This window comes from Amblyomma americanum, chromosome 4 (genome assembly GCF_052857255.1).
Source record: "Amblyomma americanum isolate KBUSLIRL-KWMA chromosome 4, ASM5285725v1, whole genome shotgun sequence".
Taxonomy (NCBI): Eukaryota; Metazoa; Arthropoda; class Arachnida; order Ixodida; family Ixodidae; genus Amblyomma; species Amblyomma americanum.
This window is the reverse complement of record NC_135500.1, coordinates 191,377,409-191,393,235: the sequence shown is the minus strand read 5'-3', so window position 1 is coordinate 191,393,235 and position 15,827 is coordinate 191,377,409. Positions and strand designations below refer to the sequence as shown.

The following is a 15,827-nucleotide window of genomic DNA, read 5'->3' as shown; positions in this document are numbered from 1 at the left end:
AAAAAACTAATTATTATTATTATTACGGTAATGAGCACTACTTAACTCCACTGATTTGATCATAGCACAGTAGTTTATGCTATCCCATAAAGATCTCTTGTAAAGCACGACTTGAATTTATAACGATCAAATTAAGGTGCACAATCCCCGTTAATCCTTAACAGTCTCTCTTTACTAAATCACTGTAGAAGGAAATTACGCTACTTTTGCAGATTCTGCTGTATTAAGCATAGAAAAAGCTGGCCACATAAATTACCCTCAAGTTGTAATGAAGTGAGAGCTTGCACTCACCTTCACTCCCACTGCTGTTGTTCCTTTTCCGAGGGACGACCACAGCGCGTGCCTCCTGGATAGCTACTTCTGCTAGGTCCTTCTCTGTCCAGTCCAGCTGCGTCAGCCCCACAGAAACTGACCGATGGAACACCCTGCCTCCTGCCTTTGCCCCAATTGCTGGACACAGTCCTGCCTCATCACTCCTTTCAGCTGCAAAGTTGTCTTCCACTGCCTCGTTTCCATTGAGGGCCGCCACCAATTCAGCATCGGCCTCGGCAGTTTGCGAGCTGGATGTGCCCGGCTCAGAGGGCACAAGGTCCTCTCCAGAAGACAGTGCATCCGCAGAGAGGCCCAGCGTGTTGAAGTATTGAATGGGACCAGCCACCGCAAACTGGTTAGAAGGCAGCAGGGTCTCTCCTTCGGCCAAGCTTGGCAGCCCACTGCGCCTCGACCTCATTCCAGAGCTGGACAGTTCCAACAAGAACATGGCATTGCTCTTCATGTTGTGGTGAATTGTGTCTTGAGCAGAAGGTGCAACTCTTGCTGCCGTGGAAACAGAGCCACTGCGGTGACGGCTCCCAAGAGAAGAACGCTGTCCCCCACCTGCCTGGCACAACTTTTCACGACACCTGTCACACAGCAGGTGTGAACTGCTACTCGACGGCCCACCATCACCACAGCTGCCAGTCCAACTGTTGCACAGAAGGCCATTGAAGTTCTTTGTGGCAGCACCGTCACCACAACCAGGATGGGGCTGCCTGACCTGGTACGAAGACGCTGGCACGAAAGCGAGCCCGCAGAGCTCACACACCGATTCTTTCTCGCCAACAGATGCTTGGCTGTTCACCACTGCTGACCGATAGCCACGCTTTTTCTTTGTTTTTCGTCGCTCAGAACATCTGACGAACGCCTGCTTGAAGCACTGGAATGTTTTGTTGCTGGAGAAGAGACTAGGAAGAACCACCTGCTCCTTGATGGCCTGTTTGCACACACTGGTCACCTGCTCCCAGAGCAGGACAAGGAAACGTAAGGCTCGAGGCAAGTCCACAGTCACATCTTCTTGAACGGAACCTCCTTCTTGTGTGACCTGGTCAGACGTTGTGGCTGGGGCAAATGCCCTCTTTGATTTGATGTTTTCATTCAACGGCTCGTTGCACTGCAGCGTCTCCAGCTGCTGCAGCTGCAACAAGCTTGGGGAGGTCACCTCAACGGAGTGTCGGAAACGAGCTTTTTGCTCCTTTGTCGGGGCTGCAGCTGACACTGTTCTCTTGGTGATACTCTTACGAAGGTCTGGATTGAATTTCAGGTACGAGGCACAGGCCATGGCATCATGAACGACCCCTTCATGCCAAAGGAAAGCACAAAAGACTGCCCTCAGACACTCTGCCACAGATGGGGACAGACCCTGCCGAAAGGGTTCCGTAGCAGCGGGGCGTTCTGTGTGTTCAGAGTGGATGCGCTCTCTCTTACCACGAAGCATATGCCGCGTGCCACCTGCACTGCTTCGTTCCCGGCGTGACATTTTTGGAGAAATACGTGGACTTTCTTCACGGCTCGAGTTACTGCCAATGCTGAAGTGGCCCTTCATGCTAGCTGTAGTCGCTCCTCCTTCAGGGCTGGTCTGGGTTCCCGTCTGAGTAAATGACTTCAACGACGAGGTTGGTGAAAGGCTCTCCTTCAAAAAAAGAAAGAAAGTAGCTAAGCTAAACGTCTGCTCGACATGCCACAACAGCGACAAAGAAGTTACAGGTGACTACCTTTTTTGGCGTGCCAGGGGTGCTCAGTGGACTGTCTGTGGTACGCTGTGTAATGCAGCCGATGCAGCCTGTTGCTGAAGTGTCACGAAGCTCCCGAAAAAAGCTGCCCAAGTGGGAGCTGACGCTGCTTTCACTGCAGTAAGACACAGGAAACATGCCAGCTGAGGACAACTTGCGACATCACAATCAGGTACAATAAGAGCTTTGTGCTTCAAATTTTAGTCCTACATTTCAATGAAATCTACAAAAATTTAAATTTTTTCTATGCTTCACTTGGCAGTGTATCCTTGTAGATTTGATACACACATAAACAAAATTTGAAATATAAAATAAAAAAGCGCCTTTTTATGAACCAGGTTTCAATGTTTTTTTTTTTCCTTTTTGAGGACAAACATAAGCTGGATACAGATGTAATAAATAAAATAAACCACTAGGCCTTAACAGTTATACCGACACTCCACAGAGAATAGTGCTCAGTGTTTTCTTTGCTTTCAAGGGGATGCTCAGGCATGCATCAACATATGATGATCATAGTACTGCCTGCTCTAATATGTTAATGTGAAACCTGCTTAGAAATGCTTCCAGAAGATAATGCACTGTTTAAGACAATTTTTAGGCCTCAACTTAACGAAGCTTGCAATTCAAAAATCTTCAATTTTGAGCATGGTGTATTTATAGAGCCATTCAATGGTACTGATTCATACAGAGTAAAACACATCCACTAATGTTGAAAGCCAGCCCAGTTTGTTATGTGTTTTTCACCAAGAAAATAATAATAATAATATATAAATAAATGGTTATGAGAAAAGGAAGCTGCAGTACTGCACCACTCTTGATGGATACCTCAACCATACCAAGTGAGGGAGTGAAAAAGGGAGAGAAAATGCATTATAACAAAGAGCTCCAGATTAATTTTGACTACCTGGAGCTCTTTAACATGTGCTGACATTGTACAGCACACAGGTGCCCTTTGCATTTCGACAAACTACGCAGAGGTCAGTAAGTTGAATGTGAATCCACCAAATTCCGCGGCTCGTTTTCCCACTCAAAATATTGACCGATGGTGCAAAAAATTGTTATGAACAAGTCTGTGGTTGCTTCTATATCCTGGAAAAAATGCTGCTACTTATGTTAAAGGTGCGCTAAACAGGAACCTGAACTTGTCTTTTTACCGCGGGAACTCGAACTACACGTTCTGAGCATTCTTAGAAACTCCGAATCATTGGCCTGTGCAGCCGATTTTTGTAATTTAGATCGGATGAAACTTCCCGGCTCCCGCCTTTTTTTGAACTCAACGCTGAAGGCAGGAGGAGTCAGCCAACGCATGGAGTTCCTTTCAGCCATTCCCGTGACGGCTTGCCGCTCTGCCATCGGCGGAGTGATACGTAAATGAAAGAGTCCACGCGTATTTTTATTTCTGTGGGCCTAATTTGCAGCTATGTTGTCTGCGACTGAAACTATTTATTCACGAAAACCTAAAAAAAAAAAGCGATTGCGAAGCCGCCACGTTACTAGCTGAAAGGTACTCCACGCGTTGGCTGGCTCCTCCTACCTTCAGCGTTGAGTTCAAAAAAAAAAAAAAAAAGGCGGGAGCCGGGGCGTTTAATCTGATTTAAATTAGGGAAATTGGCCGCACAGGACAATAATTCGAAGTTTCTAAGAATGCTCGGAACGTGTAGATCGAGTTCCCGTGTTAAAAAGACAAGTTCAGCTTCCTCTTTAGTGCACCTTTAATCTGCTCTTGTAATGGCTAATTCAGAGCCAACAAGTGATCTGTGCCCTGTCAAGCACCAACCTTTTTGTTTATTTCGAATGTAAGAAACAGCACTAAACATGAAACGAAAGAATGAAATGAATGACAAGACTTTAACCACACTCTGGGCTTTCAGAGGAGACACACACACACTTAGGCAATACTTTCAAGATACCTGCACTTGTGAGTACGTCTCTCCACTGAGTTCATCATCCCTTTATTTTTAATAAAAAAAGAAAGGGGGGGGGGGGGGGTTATACGTCTATTTAGCCTCTTCAACATTTTTTATAACACTTATTGCATGAAGAACATCCCACAGAACTAAAAGAGGACAAATGACAAACCCTGACATTTACCACAAACTTCGAAAAGAGGAACACAGTACCTCTGAACTGATGCCCTCCGTGGGGATGAGGCGGCATGCTTGGTGAAAGACCCCGATTCACTAAGGCTTCCTTGCGATGGGGTGGCACTCCTCGTAGTCTCGGAGTGGGCCTGAGACCCTGAGTGGCCAAGCGCATTTTCCGAGACCCCCAGTACAGAGTCCGAGTATGAGCAAGGAACCATCACGCCAGGAATGGGAACTGGGCTCGACGTTGCTGGCTTAGAGTTTGCCGACGACTGCCGCCGCCGAACTGGTGGTGTCACCGGAGGCGTTCCAGGTGGTGTGATGCCATTGCCATTAGCTCGGCTTTCTCCAATGGCACGAACCAGGTCCTTCACAGAGACCCCCCGGAGCTCAGGTGGAACTGCTCGCGGAGGAGGTGGTGATGAGTCTGCGCTTGTTCGCCTGCGAGAGGTTGGTTGCGTGGATCCTCCCGCAACAGAACCGCTGGAAGTGGGAGCCTCAGATCGTTCGGATGCTGGCCCTGTGTGCTCAGAATCTGCTAGTGCGTTGGTAGAAGTAGATGGGGTTGATGCTGAAACATGAGTACGAAAGAGAATTTCTGTGTAAAATGAAGTCACTTGTTCTTTTTTTTTACTACCATCAAGAAGGCAATAAGAAGAGCATCAAAAAACCTATAACAGTGAAATTTCATACATGCTAGGCCAACTAAACTAGTCTAGCAATCAGTAGTTCTCATTATGTGCATGATAACATTTGAAGAGCATCAAGCATAATTCACATGTAACACAAGAGCTGAAGGGCACCTACCGTCACTTTTGAAAGGGAACTGAATATTTGTTTGCATTACAGTGATCCAGCAACAGCCAGTACAAGGTACTTAGCATAACTGAAGACTGGTGTCACGTGGAAACTTTAGGCTTACCTGGAGATCCAAATACAAAAGGACTAGCTGATCCAGATGAGCCGCCTTCCGGGTCTGAGGTACCACTCCCGAAGGTAAACAGGCCTAAACAGACAGATGAAATTAAGTAAACGATGAATAAGGCTAGATAAAGCATTGCACTTCTACAGTCTGGTTAACAATTATGTCGCAGTTTCATAAAGGTGCTTGCTACTAACGGCAGACAAGCAACAAACCACCATTTAATAGGCTTTTATTTCTGAAGCCCTGAAGAATGCGAGAAACAAATAAATTATGTACTTTAAGCTTCAAATGAAATGCAAACACAACTGCAACATGAACAAGAAAACAAGAAGACAATAGCTTAGGTAGAGTGAGTATGAGACTACTTGATATTCACTTCTATGTCGCAAAGGCCAATATGTGGAAGTGTTAATGAATCCTGCTTTTATTTGCTCTCCACCACCTGTTAGTCTGTAATTTTTGTTCTTGCGTTATAATAATCCTTTTTGCATTTCATTTGACACTGACAGTACCTAGTGAAATGCTACTATTGTGTACTCAACTATTGGGTCCGTATGTCGGAGCTAGAGAAACAGCGGACAAGGATGGCAACCTTGGACATGCACAGCATAGCACTTGTTCGGATTGTATCCAATATACTTTTCCTTTCACTTCTTGCTTTTGTGTTTGAACGCCATTCTGACCATGCCAAGATGATGCCAGTAAAAATAAAGGTTGCTGTCAACGAGCCGCATGTTCCTTGAGGTACCCGACATAACAGTCACTGAACTGTAGAGTTACGTAAACACAAGTTTTGCATAAAGGACTGTGTGCATTATGCTCTATGACGATGAAGCAGCAATTTTATTTCAAGGAAATGTTGGGTTCTGCGGTAAATTGATGCCCTGAGTAATGAGACAGAGAAGAGCTCTGTCATGACCGCAAAACTCCCTTGACTAACTGCAAGCAAACCTTACCCTGCACTGTGCCAGCACTTCCAGGTGCCGCTCTGTCAGCACCCATAGAGGCAGGTGTGCAGAAGTTGTAGCCACGTGAACGTGCACTTGCTGATGATGCCGCAGCACCTTTCGGACACCTGTGGCAAGATAAGACTGGTTACACTAATAGAAATGTGTAGCTTTGCACCTGCCAATAGGCTCACAATCAGACAACTAATACTACACCACTAACCATAAAATACAACACTAAGGACTTCATAACACAAGAGCCATGTTGCGCAGCCCTTAGTGTCGTTACTCTGTCATTACCACTTTAGAATTATTAATCGCGACTCAGCACCTGCAACAAAAGCAAGAATGATAGAGGGACATATTAAATGCTGTAAATCTTTCAGTGTAATGCAGGGTTTGTGCAAATTCCTTTCAGCAAATGTGTGGCTCGTGTTTATAAACAAAATTCAGTTTTGCATAGAAATTACTTGAAGCAAGGAAAGGGGTAGATACCTATTTGCTTGCTTTCCCTCTAATCTACTGTTATATATGTTAAATTCGTGCAGGCTACAAACCATGAACCCATTTAGGTACTTTTTCTCTGTTTGCACAGAAAAGGGGCAATTATGACCTCAGCCATGCAAAAACTGCATGTGCCAAGGTTGTAATCGTTAAAGGGTGATTTGCACTGGTGACTAGCCATGCATTTCAGGCTGTCCAGCAATACAAAACAACAGTGTTCTTCAGCTCTAATCACCATAAGGTTAAGGATTTAGCCTGATAGCCAGTGAATTCCTTCCACAAGCCACTGACCTTACAAGTACGAGCACACATGTGTAGTCCTCAAAGAGCAAGAGTAGGAGGACTTTTTATTGTAATTACTTTCCTAATTTCCTAGCTTTAACAAAACCATCATTTTGAAGCAATGGTTTTTCAAAATCACCTGAACATTTTTGCGGGAAAGTTTCACATGTCAAATGACTTTTAATTTTCACTGGCTAGCTAGCAATGGCCGTAAGTAAACTTTTAGTTCAAATTCCCTTTAGAGCTACTAGTGAGGATCTACCAGCATACATAAGCACATATGGCACATACAAATTTCACAGCAAATTCCTAGCCCACATGTGAAGAAAACCTTTCAAGAATTACGCCAGAAGTTACACAAAGTAGTAATTAAACTTCAGACATGAGCAATTCATCTGTAACCATAGATGCAAAAAATTATGTGGCTAAAGTACTGTTTATTCCAGTCAGTCAATACATATATGCAATTATTCCTACCAGCTTAATTACGCTACCAAATAGTTGTGCCTGTTCACAAACTCCAGCTGTACATGAACTTGCTGGTGCCTGCCGATGACAAACAAAACACTCATTGCAGTAAGATTCTTGGACAATGAAAAATCAAGAAATGAATAAACCTAAAACGATATGATGTGCTTCCAAATTTTAGGCCTTGAATTTACTATAAGGAAACAATCATCTTTAAATACAAACTTCACAACACATAGGGCTAAGAAAGAGCAACAAACTGCTTTGCAGTCCAGACCTGTGGCCGCATGCACCAGCTGAGTCATCGTCACTGTCACCCGACTGCATCACTTCGGATTCGTGGTGCAGGTACAGCACCTCAGGCATAACATGTGCCCCTGTTCGAGCCAGCGTCCATGCCTCGCCCTCTGTGCTGAAGCAATGCCTCTGCATGCTCTCCTGATCTAGCCGCAGCCACACGCCCTCAGCATTGCAAACCTAAAGCAAGGGCAGAAAATGAACATTGCAAAAGACACGGCAGCAAACAAGGCAAGAGCATGGTTTAACAGGAATGTTGGCTGGTTAGTATGCAAGGTTTCATGTCCTGACGCTGAACATGAGCCACAAGAGCCACTGTAGTAAAGGGCTCCGAATTAATTTCGACCACCTGCATTTCTTAAATATGAATGAGTGTTGTTGCATTCTGCCCCCACTGAAAGGCGGTTGCTTTGACCAAATTTCATCCTGCAACCTTGGTCTCAGCAAGCCAAACGGCATAGCTACTGGGAAACGATGGCTTTGACAGAAATGTAAATGAAACGTTGCTTTGCATGAAAAAATATAAATGTGCTATCTTTCCTTGTTGAATTTATGTTCTGTTATCAGTGCAATCGCTAGAAATACAGAAATAAGTGGCCCAACAATGTCTTTTGGCCCACCGATGCAATTTGAGGTTTTAGATATCCACACACCCAGCTGACAGCCAGAGAAGACCGAGATATTGACTGCAGTGCCATACAGTTGCATACACCCATGAGTAATCGTGCAGGAGGAAAAATTACATGCATTCCAGCAGACACACTATTACACAAAGCCCATCACAGAAAAAGTGTAATGATTGCTGTTTTCCCAAACTTACCTATTTTGATAACTACATAAGACCTATTTTGATGACTACATCAAGCTCGCGGGAAGCCATATCAACTAAAGCTACCCAACTAAACATGGTGCATTGCTCCAGTATGCTAAATATACACACATAATAACATCTACATAAGCCAACAGTTGCTGAAACGAAGGAGCATAGGCTGTGCTGTCCATCAAATGGAGATTCAAAATGTCAGTATAATTCCTTTGTCTAAAATATTATTTGTTGAAAAAAAAAAAAAATGAAACTTGCATTCTGAAATAAAAACTTAAAGGTCTGCCAAATTTTCAAAAAATGAAAACTGAAAAGTCCAACCCTGAATTATAACACACTCCTGACTGGCAAGAAAAACCCATTCTGGAATAATAAGGTGACCACAAAAATCAAAGGCTTTGGTGCATACTCACTACTGATGAGAGGTGTGAATATTTAAATTTAAATCAAATAATAATCCACCAAATAATTTGAGCTATGGATAGTTAGGTATATAAACATGGTGCCGGAGATGACTGATGTGACCAATTTCATCACGTCAATAAGATCATGTGACAAAACCAGCCACACAAGCTGTACTAAAACTCCACGTAAACTTCAAGAGGTGGATTCAAGAGGTGAACTTTCAAAGCAAAAAGACACCTTACAAGGTACAATAATATAAAAAAATAATAGTGCCTTACTTCTTCCATGGCAATGATTGTGTTGCCCATGACAAGCATCCCAACAGGCGGTGCCTTCAGATTTGGTTTGCTTCGAATGTTGTGCCCAGAGGCCCCGCAACGAACCACTTGATACATTCCAGGACCTGTGGGTGTAATAAACAAAAGAACATATCAAGTGTACACAAGCTGATAATGTAGAACAGTGCAAATGAAAAAAAAAAAAAAGACTCCGCCTGCTACATGAGACTGATCAAATAGCCTAACCTCTCTCCTCACTTTCCTCACCAAATAAATTTTACTTTCTAGCAAACAGTTTATGGTATTTTTTTTGGGGGGGGATTCAATAATTCAATATTTGGATAATTCGGACGTTTTCTTTTCCACTCCCATGAAGTACAGTAAAAGCTCGTTAATTCTACCCCCGTTAAATGGGAAACCCAGACAACTTGAACAGCCAGCTTGTTGCCAGCCCACGCCCATGTAAGTCTATGGCGTTGTAAGCTCGCTAATTTGGATGGTATGGGCGTCGCATCAGTTAATTCAAACAACAGGCTCTCGAAGGGAAGACGTGTCCGGATGGCCGGTGCGGCAAGAGCTCATCGAAATAGCCCTACTCAGAACTTGAATTTCATGCTGGAGAGTCGCTTGTGCACCTTTGGCAACAGCATGCGATTGCAGGCGTGAAGGCATGTAGACAAACACACGGATCTGCCTTCTAAAACAGTCCGACCACTTAGTTTTAGTTTTGCTTGTCTGAGCTTTGCGCCAGCCCGAATTGAGGTAGGCTCTACCGGCCAGCACCACCCAGCCAGCTGACTTTCGGAAGCCGACTGGTGCGTCGCTAATGTTCTCTCTCTCTCTCCCCCCCCATCCCTCCAACCCTCAACTCATTTTTTTCCCCTCTCCGCTTCCGTGCCACTGAGTGTTTCTTTCACTTCCGTCCACGTGGTCCTGCTGTTGCAGTACACGGAAATTGCGTGTGTCACATGCCAGTTGCTGTTCGTGCTGTGAAGTCTCCTCAACATGTGACGGTGTCGCTTATGATGGGTGTGACGCAATGGCGGTGGAGCTCCACCGCGTCGCACCGTCAAGGATGCTGGGGAGGCCTTTATGATTTTGGTGCAGTTCTGTTTTGACACTCATGAAAGCAAGCACGCAATGAAGCATTGATGGAAACGTGAAAAATAGTTCCGCACACTTGGAAACAAATTTACTGAACCCAAACAAACCTAAAAGAACACAGTGCAAGCAACACAAAGGACACTAGACGCAGGCGCAGAAGCATGCCGTCCATAAAAATCATCGGTTACTCTTTTAGAGGGATGCAATACTACTGAAACTAACTATACTTTTAAAAGCAAACTACTCACCATGCTTAATCACATCTGGTAACTGTGCTGGTTGTTGCAGCTGTTGCTGCTGCTGATGCAGCTGGTGCGGATGCTGCTGGTGCGAATGTTGCTGGTTTGGATGTATCGGCTGCTGCTGCTGCTGCTGCTTTTGTTGCTGGTGCTGTTGGTGCTGCATTTGAGGCGACTGCTGCTGCTTAGATTCTTTCAAATCTTTCTTCTTTGGTGAAAGCCCAGTCTTGTCAGTGAAGAACTCATCTCGCACTGGCTTTGACTCCTGAACAAATGCAACCTGTGAGCCCATGACAGCTCATGCAAACAAATAAGCAATCTTATACTCACCTCGAAAGGAACCAGCAGAGTTTTCCCAATGTGCTGATTGTACTGCAGGCACCATGCCTCGGAGTACCCATTCTGACAGTAGGTCTTGATCGTTTCTGGACTTAACCGGACCCAGACACCGTCATCATTGTGTAGCTGAAATGCAATTCTTGTTTGTAGTTTCAGCATCATTAAAGGGAAGGTGAAATGTTTTTTTAAGCATTTGAGGTTCTTTGAGAAATCGAATCCATGAAGCTTCTAGGTAAATCATGCCAAGTAGTTTTGCGCTAGCATTTAAAATCGTGACGTAATCACCGATTAAAACTGCAATGATAGTCAGGCTTCTCCTCACTGCGTAACAGAAACTTTTGATGACGTCTTTGTTGCCGAAACTTTACACGTCTGCTGCCTTCGCCCACGAGCTGCCGTGCATCTTCCGATGCCGCCAAACAATGCTTCGTGGTCTTCACCTTCGGCGGCGGTTTACTTCCTTGAAACAACAGTTTCTTAGCTGGAAACGCAGCACCGCCCTACGTGACGCCATGCGACGTCTGCCCGGCGCTGCACACTGCAGAGAAGCCTGAATGCCGATGTGGCTTTATTCTGCGATTACATCACCATTTAAAATCCTATGACAAAAATACTTCGCATGCTTTACCTGCAAGTTTCACATATTCCACGCCTTTAAACTCGTTAAATTCTAAAACCTCCTCCCCTGTCCTTTAAAGATTCACGTGTCCCAGTAAGGATTTGAAAAATGTTGCTGCTAACACTTAAAAAATCCAAAGCCGCGTAACTGCAAACTATGCAACCTGCGACAAAATAAACCACTTGGTCAATGGTGATGCATAATGCCAACTCCAGAAAATTACTGACATCATATCATTATGAGACTATATAACTATATAATATATCACCTGAAGCACCACAGCACTGAACTGTACTGACATTTAAATAAAATTAACACAGAGCAAAAAGGATGAAAAATGTTTGCGCACAATAAATACTCACCTCATCTACAAAGGTCACTGTGCCATCCACCTGGACCACACCAATCTGCTTGCTCTGCAAAGATGGATGGCTACGAATGCGTAGTCCGGCGCTGTACTTGGCTTGAAACTTGCGCATCTGTCAGTGGCAAACGGGAGAGCACAACAACAAAGTATATCTCTTACTAGAAATGACAATCACAGCAATACTAAGCTCCTGTTGCAGCCATGCACGACAAACATGGAAGGTCACCTTTATAAGAGCTGTTCAATGAAATAAACTGCTTGCCAATTTGCAGTTTGAACATTAAAAGCTCATGAGCTGATCCAAAAAAAAGAAAAATTCCTCAGTTCAGTCTGAAACGTATGCATTTTCATGGTGCTAGTAATCAAACTTGGGCACCTCTCTCGTGTCTATTATCAGCAGCCTTCAACCATAATGAAAATTCACAACAAAGTCATGAGACTATGTTACCTTGTTTGGCTGGTGGGAGGACTTCTGTGAAGGACTTTTGGAAGGAATCACCAAGCCTTGTGGTGGCTCTTTCACTTCGACTAGACGGCACTGGGAGCTCCCTAACGGAAGCCAAAACAGAGAGTCACCAATGCATGAAGTGTGTGAATGGAAGCTTTGAGCCAACAAAGAGCCAGCTGCAAGCATGCCACAAAATATAAAAGTTAATGTACATAAGAACATCCTTGTCTGTGTCAGTAATGGTCACTGAAGACAAAATAGCGTAGATTACCTATTTCAAAGCCATCAATGACGGCATGCAGCAAATACCAGCCAACAGAGCCCGGAGTCCAATTGGCCGTGTATGTGCCGTCGTCATTTGCCCGAACAAGCATGTTCTCAATGAGTCGCTTCTTGGTTGGGGACACATAGCGTAGCTCTTCGAAGGAATAGTCCTCGTATTGCTGTGAACGAGATGCAGTGTGCCAATGAAACGCACGCTATGCTACACACTCGAAGGGCATTGACTATTTATTGTCTTTTTTTTTTACTGCACCTTTTTTAGCGCAAAGCATACGACTTCAAGGATTTGTGGCAGTGGTTTCTTCAAATGCGCTACCCAAATGAAAACACAATTAAAAAAAAGGACCAAATCTACATGTACTAAAGAAACTATCGAGCACGGATTTGAAGTGGCACAAACCACTTGTGTTTTTCAGTGTTTCAGTGAAATTCAATGCCTTGATTAAGGACATTAAGGAGGTAACACATTTAATCATGCCCGTTGTCTTGCATCCCTCACCTTCATTGTGGTAATAGCATAGTAGAGCATTTTGTCCTTCACTGTCACTTCATATGGCACATCCAACGATGGCGGTGGGCGGCCGCCAAATGTCAGCAAACCACCGTGGTCACCTGAGCCAGCAGTCGTTGAGCAGGGAACACGCTCCTGGTTGTAGGCATTCATTGGCACTGCCCTTACCTCAACCTGTAACAAGACCCATCACTACGCATGAGGGTACTAGAAGGGTGAAATCTTCCCTATCATACCGGGAGTGAGACACAAGGATGGGGAAAGCAAACGAATAATATGCCTGCTCGTAGGTAAGCAGATAGGTGACTGACTGCCTATTTAAAACCAGAGGAAAAAAATTGCTGCCAATGAAGTTAGACCAATTGAAAAATTTGTTTTCTCCCTCTTGTGGCAATTTTATTTTGTTAGTGAATGGTCAGATTTCCCTCAAATCTCAAGGGCATGCGACGCATTATGTCCCCCTCCCCCTCTTAGGAAAAAACTGACAAGCAAGTTAGACAGTCAGTTCATCGTTTTTGTCACAAAACATACATGGCAGCTGAAATACTGCAGCCGTTCAAACTCGCCAGCTGAGGAAGGGCAATGAGCCGTACCTTCATGTTGGGGACATGCACCAGGTATGCGTATTGGTCTCTGGTCAAAACTGTGATAACAGACGGCCACCCACACTTGAGCTCCTCCTGGCTGCAGATCAACTCGCACTGTTTTGGGTCCACGTAGCACTCAGGCTGTAGCCACCTGGTTTAACAGTGGCAATAATAGTATTATGAGAAAAAAAAGAAACCATTGACTTCACAAAAAGTGCTTATGCAGCAGAATGCAGCACGTCAGGACTGACAAATGCAGAGAAAGTGGGACATTAAGAGTGTGCTTGTTTTGAACTTTTGCAGACAGTAAAACATGCAATTGCATGAGGATCACAGGAAAAAAGTAAATGCATAATACAAATACCATACATCCACAAAATAAATGTGAGAAGTTAGCACTTCTGGAAGTTGGCTTTTTGAAGAAAAGCTCAGAGGCTGATATGATAAACTGAAATGTGCCTTCTTTAAGCACGTGCACAAATAAAATGCTACCACAGAAACTGCATTCACCACAGCCCACAGCTTCTTACCTAGCAAGTCGACCGCCACTCGTACCCGGTGTGCATGCAACGAAGTCATGAAGGAAGGGACGTTCGTTTGAACGGTCACTGAATGACAGTGAGCCTTCCAATGCTTGCTGTATTGTTGGCAAGTGCGCAAGTGCAAAGCCGCGTGAGAGTAGCGCTGAGTGGCTGCAGAACACCTGGTGTGTGGTGAAGAGAATGGCAGAGTTAACGAACTGAAATGTGTATACCAATACACAGCCTCCTAAGATTTTTTTGTTCAGCTTTTCTCACCTGATGTGCAAGGAATTCTGCTACTTCCATGTCTTCATCCATGTCACTTGGCAGCACTAGTGAAACAGAGACGAAGATGGATTACTGCCAGTAGAAAAACAGTGCAAAGAACACGAACAGGCAGCAATGACTGAAAAAAAAATCTGCACTCTGTTGGCTCAGCACTAACGGTACCACACTGCAAAAAAGACGTGTGAAAATTTAGGTGCATGGTTTTGGGAGCGGCACGTGTACTAATGTTCAGACATACTATACATCTCTCCAAGCAGGTTGCTAAAATTATGAATATATTGCAAAAGAGCTGAAAATTAGTGGTGGTGTCTCTCCTTCTTGTCCAGCCACAATAAATCACCGAACTTAAAACAGAGGACACTTTCAAGAATGCATGAACATTGGCATAACATTGTTCACTGAAAGGAGACAGCAGATATAGGTCTGAAGTGTTTTTTTAAAACTTGAAGCTGCCCTACAACGCCACCCAATTATATATGGCCGGCCTCAGCGCCCCTGAATGTCACCATTCAGTTAGGATTGAAAATGCCAATTCCTGGATTTTCTCACAAGTGAATGCTCTAAAAGCACCATTACACTTCGACGTTCTCATTGCATAAGTGAACGGGAGTCAGGGTCAGATATGCGAGGTTGGCGGCGTCTTGCCAGCTAAAATTTAGCCTCCTCTATAATCTAACACGCTTCATGGAGCAGATCTCCAGGGCGTGTGAACAGAGTGTGCGAAACATCCCACGCAGGCAAATCCCACAATATGAATACGTAAGTTGGTTGGTATGGAGCATTCGGTCAGTGCATTTGGTGTGAGAAATACTTCTCTATTTGGTACTGTGCACGGCCAAAGTGCACTGGAAGCTCCCAGACACGCTGGCGGTCAAGCGCAGCTGGACTGTACTTGCTAGCATGATGTCACTGTGCAGCATGCGCATGCTATGCCAGAGTATAACCATGCACTAAATGCCAACGCCGACAAAGCCCAAACACCTGTAGGGAGGATGAGGTCACGCCGAAGCAGGGAGGCAGCACACATGCCACCCAGGTACGACAGCTCCTTCTCCAGGTGGAGCAGTCCCCCTGCCGAGCCAGGGGAAACCCCTTCGTAACCAGCCACCTGGCACCGGAACCCGTACGAGTTGGCCTTGTTGTCCTTGACATAGTCCGAAGCCGTCTCCAGTGAAAACACCACTTCATTCCCTAAAGAAGAGCATGCAGGGCAGTGAGTACCAAATCAGCAGAGGCTCACCAAATTCTCAACACCATGAAAGGTACTACATCCAAGCTAAGATGCTGTGTGTATTTTACTGTCCTGGTCCATTTAAAAGATGTTGAGCAAGTGCATCTCTTAAACATAAGTGAACACCAAAATACATTTGGGGCTGTGTACCCAAATGTATACCCGACACTTTCGCACTGTGAGATGCCCCATCCATCTTGGTGCTCTAATGCGCGAGAAGAACCCCCCAT

At 44.6% G+C, this 15,827-nt stretch overlaps 1 protein-coding gene across 2 annotated transcripts in view; it reads right to left on the bottom strand.

The window, feature by feature from the left end:
* Positions 1 to 15,827, bottom strand: part of hiw (MYC binding protein highwire) — a 132,454-nt gene that overhangs the window by 37,392 nt on the left and 79,235 nt on the right. For both annotated transcript variants that reach the window (XM_077662670.1, XM_077662669.1), the window contains 17 exons: positions 15,348 to 15,557; positions 14,355 to 14,410; positions 14,088 to 14,260; positions 13,564 to 13,708; positions 12,959 to 13,144; positions 12,449 to 12,620; positions 12,178 to 12,278; positions 11,725 to 11,841; positions 10,735 to 10,869; positions 10,414 to 10,669; positions 9,062 to 9,186; positions 7,536 to 7,735; positions 6,014 to 6,132; positions 5,055 to 5,138; positions 4,169 to 4,703; positions 2,031 to 2,163; positions 292 to 1,948 (listed from right to left, as the gene is read on the bottom strand). In XM_077662670.1, coding sequence (XP_077518796.1) covers positions 292 to 1,948; positions 2,031 to 2,163; positions 4,169 to 4,703; positions 5,055 to 5,138; positions 6,014 to 6,132; positions 7,536 to 7,735; positions 9,062 to 9,186; positions 10,414 to 10,669; positions 10,735 to 10,869; positions 11,725 to 11,841; positions 12,178 to 12,278; positions 12,449 to 12,620; positions 12,959 to 13,144; positions 13,564 to 13,708; positions 14,088 to 14,260; positions 14,355 to 14,410; positions 15,348 to 15,557 — 4,404 coding nt within the window. The remainder of the gene's footprint in view (positions 1 to 291; positions 1,949 to 2,030; positions 2,164 to 4,168; positions 4,704 to 5,054; positions 5,139 to 6,013; positions 6,133 to 7,535; positions 7,736 to 9,061; positions 9,187 to 10,413; positions 10,670 to 10,734; positions 10,870 to 11,724; positions 11,842 to 12,177; positions 12,279 to 12,448; positions 12,621 to 12,958; positions 13,145 to 13,563; positions 13,709 to 14,087; positions 14,261 to 14,354; positions 14,411 to 15,347; positions 15,558 to 15,827) is intronic.